Raw genomic sequence first — 6071 nt, 5'->3', positions numbered from 1 at the left:
GTGTGTGTGTGTGTGAATTAACTTTGGATAGACCAGAAGATAGGGAAGATGTATACTTTTTTTTAAAAGAAGCAAACATCAACCAATTTATACTTACTTTTTAAACCCTAATTTTCTTGTTTATCATACCAAATTTAACAAATCTTTAAAAGGAAATTAAAATCCAAACACATCAACGTAATAAGATTTATTTCCTGTTTTGCATAATATTAAGAGATGTTCTAATTGTGATTATGTTAATAGCATAATTATGATTCAGCAGGACAGATAATAGATTTTTTATCAGATTGAATAAACATTAATTTAATTTAATGACATACTTTGCATATATGAATTAGTTTGTTGATAAATTTATTTGACATGTAAATACAGCAAAATTGAATTCTTCTACAAAATCAGCTTCATGTTTTTCTTTATAAGGTAGTAGTTACACACTTCTGTTTGCAGATTTTGAGTCCTTTCATACCTCCTGTTTGTCATGCAGCAGGACTGTGCCGGCCTGCTCCACCACCTCAAACATCATGACGCTGCACAAGTCCCTCCGCACGGACATAGTCATGTTGGCAAAAGCGGGCAGCTGGTGCATGAACTCCAGGAGTTGTTCTGTTTGTTATAGAGGGAAAGAAAAAAAAGAAGCAGAAAGAAAAAGAAAAAATGAAAAGGCAGGGAAAAAAAGAGCATTTTATTTACAMCAAATGTGTTTCTAATACAGCTGGTTGGGGTGAACCACTCAGTCTTAGTTGTTCTGTTTAAATATTCCTTTCTGTTGTGTTACTTGCATTACAGTGCTGCTAGAAAAAGAGATCAGAGCTTTAAGAAATGTAATCACTTGCTTTTATCCTATAAAACAACAAAAACACAGATATATCTTAATATTTTACAGCTACAAAACTTTTCACTCTTCACTACAGATCTGCCTCAGCGCTGTCGCTGAGAACAAAGTGACCTCAATCTGTTCACTATTCTGTTAAAGGTTACAAAAGTTGTTTTCCTTTTGCCCGCTCCCTTCTGCATAGGTTGACACCGAAAGCAAACWCTAATAAACTGAGCTGTACATGAAGCCTCAGGATTACAAGACAGGGGCACTGCAAGCTACTGCGGCCTTCGAATTATACAGCTGCAATCAGAAAATGTTTTCATGACTGTTCTGAATTCACAGTTTTTAACAATCGGYATTCTGTTATAAAGTTGATTAAATGCCAAACGTTTCCAGGCTACATAAAGAAAACTAACCAAAACATTTCCTCACAAACGTGACCTATCACTTCGAAACGAGGATTAAGTCCAATAGTGGGATGTGGAGAAATGGGGGCTTTGAAATAGGGCTTTGATTTAAACGTGTGCAAAAATTGAATTTTGTCAAAATATAATGAATTTATGCCTTATCAATGTATCAATTGAATGAACTGTCTGAAATATAATCATAAAACAAAAATTTGAAGCATTTTTTTTGAGCAGTAGCAACAAAAAACTGATTTTAAGGAAAAACGCCTTAAAATTTTGATTTTTTTCCCTGTGAGCTAGCAATGTTTTTGTTTCTTTACAACTGGGAAATAATAATCTACAAATACTACTTGAGGTTTCCTCTGCATATTGACATTAAAAATTACTGAATAAATTACATAAAATTAGGATTCAGTAATTATCGTAACCAACAAGACAAATTAAGTCATATCTCTGAATAAGCTTATGATATCAGAATGATCCAGGTATCAAAATGTAGCTTTTAAAGCCAGGAATCTGAAAATGTAATTAGGTTATTTTGCCCAAATTTGACTTAATCCTCATTTTGATATGATGGGTCACATATGTTTTTTTCCTTATTTGTTATATTTGATACCTATTGCACCTTTACACCAAAGCAAATTCCTAGTCTGTGAATCCTGTTCATTGACAATGGCAATAAAAGTGATTCTGATTCTGACATGTAAACCACTTTGAATAAAGGCTTCTGTCAAATAAAAACATTTTACTCCAAGTTTTTTTTTTCTTTTCTAAACGTTCATTAAGGGAAAAGACATTCATAGAGCCTTTGAGTAAGTTACTCAAATAAAATACATAGAAAATAGTGTAAATTATCATCCAGCTTGTGTGAGATACATTTCCCCTTCCTGTATTATCAGGAAGGCTGTGAAAAGGCCAGACCTCCTGCCCCTGGTGGGCACAGCAGGCCAGGCCTTTACAACCTCTCTGAGCTCTCTGATGCGGTCACCTTCTTCCCTAGGACCCCACTGGGTCCCCCTAATGAGGTTGTTTCTCTGATTGCCTGTTCAAAAATACACATTAGAAGGACATTGCTGTTTAGACACCAATATAGGTGGTCTTTATAAGAGGACGGGGAGCTCCTATGATGTTATGAATGACTGATAAAGAGAWCCGAGCGTGAGCCACATGAATCCACTTTTAATTATAGTTCAGGTAAATTTTACACARAGATAAAGTGTGTTAACCTTTTATTGAAAGAGTTAGCTTTGCAAGCATGAAATAAAGCAAAGTTTAAACTGACCAATGTCATCATCGTTGCGGTCCGCCGGATCTTTTTCCAGACACTCTCGAACCAGGTCCCGACCCAGAAGAGCATCTGAGGCTCTGTCCAGGTCCTCGTCTTCCTCCTCATCTTCCTCACTGTCAACTGCTGTCTCTGGAAGTCCAGACAGGTCCCCGTCACCCAACTCACTCTCTGTGGCCTTCAGAAAACAAGAGGGGAAAAATCATTTGGTTTCAACAGAATCAAATGGCATGATATTTTGTTTTTTTCTGCACTGAATCGAAAAAGCATTTTTTGCAATKATCAATTTTTATTGATTTGAAATCGACTGAAAACAAACTTGCTCAAGCTCTACTTTCGTCAATAAACTACTCTGACTAAAAACGTTCTGCAAAAAACAAAACAAGACATACAATTTTTAAAGACATTTAAGTGTCCTAATAAAATGTACAGTAAAATTTGCTAAGTTCTGGGCAATTACTGGACATGCAGAGAAACAAAAGGAACGTTTTTCGCAAAAGAAAAAAAAGGCCAGTGGTTAATGTCTTTTCAATAAACTATTATTCATTGTTCCATCTACAACCGTACCAACTGATAAACAGTACAAAGTAGGGTACGTTATACATCGAATTAAAGACCTCTTTGCACTACTTAGGCCACTGCCTGGCTCTGAGCAAAGGAAAAGAATTATTGGGGACCCCTTTATGGATCCTGAGAAGTTCAGAACACAGYGTTTCTAACGTTGTGTCCTTCATCCAAGGGACACGAAGGTTTGAATAAAGACCAGTGTCTTTTTGGAGAGAGCAATGKGCCCACTTACGACGCCCCCACYAATATGGGTTCTTAATCCATCCTCAGTAACCATAGCCATAAGTTATWCATCATGCCTTTAACACTTTATTTCACCCACCTGCTTCGTATTCATCCTCACTAACACATTCTTCACAATCAGCATAAAGAGAACTTGAAAAATGAGCAGCTGTTTTTGAAACTCAAACTTAACCCCCAAACCAAGCTGTAGCCTCAAAAACAGAAAGCCAACAGCTCAACATTCAWATCCAGCAGTGACAATTCACATCCCTCCAAATTACCCCCTGGGCAGGGATACCAATTGGCAGAGTTTGGCTCTAAAAAGGCACRGTGGCTTTCAGCGGGTCAGGTGGGAATTGAACCTTCAGCCTGGAGGTGAAAGGAGGAGCTTTCCTGTGGTTCTGCCAGGATTGCAGGCCATCTGTTGCTTTTTTTATTGCCCGTAGAACAAAGAACTTGCAAACTGAGCTTGATTTTACTGCCATCACTCTCTATTCCAGTAATCAACTTTTATTACTTTATTCACTTAGAAGAAAAAAAATACTTCTTTAGACGTTCCCATTCTTCTAGAAGAGTAGGAGAAACACTGTTCTGAATTTAGGGTTTAATATCAGGAGCCACTGATGGGAGTTGAAAGAACATTTTTGATAGAACACTGATGAGTCCAAACTTTGCTGCGATATATCAAGCAGAAAAGTCACATCAGCATTAAACAGAGATGACAGTGTGTAGATGAAGGGCAAAGACTAGTTTGATTTCAAAATAGCTTTTAATCTTTACTTTGCAAAATAACTGGGGTCCTTTCTGAAAGCCTTTATGCAAAAGTGAAATGTAGGTGTTGAACAAGGAATAAGAACTTGTCGATAATCTGGATTATTCTTTAAAATTTTGCAAAGTAGTTCAGAAATGCAATATTAAGAAGAGTTATTTTGCATCCTCTCTCCTTTGTTTAAACATGTTCAGTCTTTTCCTTGAACAGTTTGAGAAAACATGCGGCAGAACAACAATAAAACTCAAGAACTTGTTGAGTTTTTCCACTCAAATGGCGTAATAAAGATCTGACAATGTCCAACTGTTGTACTAAAAGACTAAATCAGATGTTGTAAAGGTGATGTATAAGGTCATTTCCTGGTCAGCACGCTAAAAGTTGAGCTCTCTTACAGGTGATGCGATCGAGTTTGAGTTAAAAATTGGAAAAAGTCTGAATAGTTTTACAAAGCTAATCAGAAAGAAGGTGATCAAGCACACAACACATTCTAGTTTTCAGGCAGATCTGTGCTTGTGCTCATAAATTAGGCTAGACAAGCTATTTAGACATATTTTAAAAACAATCCAGCTGCTCAGCCTTTCCTGTTCTCCGAGCACTGAATGTTAATAATTTTGACTTAATAGATGTGAAAAGTCAAGCCAGAAGAAACATTGTCAAAAATAAAATATAAAATCATAGTGCCCATGATAAATGACCAATGCAATAAATTAAAAAAATGACATGTAATGATTTATCAAAACTGTTTTTGCAGCATTTCTTCAGCTTTTAATTGTAGTCATAAATACCAAGTTTTACCATTTGCAGACAGATTAATAATAGACATGTTAAATGGTCTAGCTGTATTAATTATGTACAGATTTACATGAAACATAAACATTTCTTTAGCTTCATACAGAGATTTATCCATTCTTGGAGATTGATAAATTTATCATGTTATCAGTGTGCAAAAATGCTAAAACAGCATTTTTTTTTCTCTGTGCTGGCAACTATAAACATTGTATGGACAGTTAAAGTAATCCAGACAAAAGACCTAGACTTTGAGCTTTTATAATAATAATAATAAATAAATAAATAAAAAATATCTATAATTAACATTTTGTCAGATTAGAGCACTTTGTTATATTCTCGTTCTATTTTCCATTTTACAGTGTTGTTGATATATCTTCTGCTTTTACTAAGAGTTTATTTCATTTAGCATACAGAATTTGCCATTTAAATCTTACATCACAGGTAATCCAATGAGATGTAGCCAATTGGAGGACATCTGGGCCCGTATTTATCAAACTTCTTCGAATAACTCTTAAGAATGCTGCTAAGAGTGGACTTAAGTATAAAAAAATTCTTAGTTAAAAGCTGAGAGTAAAAGTCAGTTATCAAGCGTCTTAGTCTTACTTTAAGCAAAGTGTAGGAATTCTTCCTGTAATTCTTAAGTGTCAGTCTTGGAGCTGATTTGCGACACCTGGCTGTGCCGCAAAGCTGACGTCGTTAGAAAACCCCCCGACATGGACCGATCACTGCCTCAGATTTCATGCTCAAGAATATTGTCGGGGAAATATCAAGATAAGACTGTGAAAATGCTAAGACAAGTTCACTTTCAACACACTAATGTTGTCACCTGGTACTGATTTGTCTGTAGAATTACACAAAATGTCCTCATTTGCATCATGAAAATAGACAAAAATCTCACAAATCTTTTAAAATCAAAAACTCAGCAGCTTTAAAGTTGTTTTAGAGCCTGAGGTCATGKTGAGCTGCTTCCTTTGTCCTCTTCACCACTGTCTGCAGACAACACCGGCTTTACACACAGACACACGCACACACAATGCGCACACAACCCACTCCATCATTGCCCGCTTGGTCCGAGCGCACCCCCCGCGTGCGCCATCATTGTATCATGTGATTGTTAATCTAACAAACGAAACGTTCAATCCCACCGTAATTTTAATCCCTTCCTTCCTTCCTTCCTTCCTTCCTTCCTTCCTTCCTTCCTTCCTTCCTTCCTTC

General features: G+C 36.4%; 1 protein-coding gene across 9 annotated transcripts in view; it reads right to left on the bottom strand.

Moving 5' to 3' along the window:
* The window catches only part of rapgef6 (Rap guanine nucleotide exchange factor (GEF) 6), a gene marked incomplete at its 5' end in the record, with an annotated part of 73668 nt that overhangs the window by 40923 nt on the left and 26674 nt on the right, over positions 1-6071 (bottom strand). For all 9 annotated transcript variants that reach the window (XM_014030418.1, XM_014030426.1, XM_014030421.1 and 6 more), the window contains 2 exon segments: positions 467-603; positions 2507-2687. In XM_014030418.1, coding sequence (XP_013885872.1) covers positions 467-603; positions 2507-2687 — 318 coding nt within the window.

The sequence above is a fragment of the Austrofundulus limnaeus genome, unplaced genomic scaffold (assembly GCF_001266775.1).
Source record: "Austrofundulus limnaeus strain Quisiro unplaced genomic scaffold, Austrofundulus_limnaeus-1.0 Scaffold1058, whole genome shotgun sequence".
In the NCBI taxonomy this organism is placed as follows: domain Eukaryota; kingdom Metazoa; phylum Chordata; class Actinopteri; order Cyprinodontiformes; family Rivulidae; genus Austrofundulus; species Austrofundulus limnaeus.
Note: the sequence above shows the minus strand (reverse complement) of the source record. Positions and strands in the feature narration are given on the sequence as shown.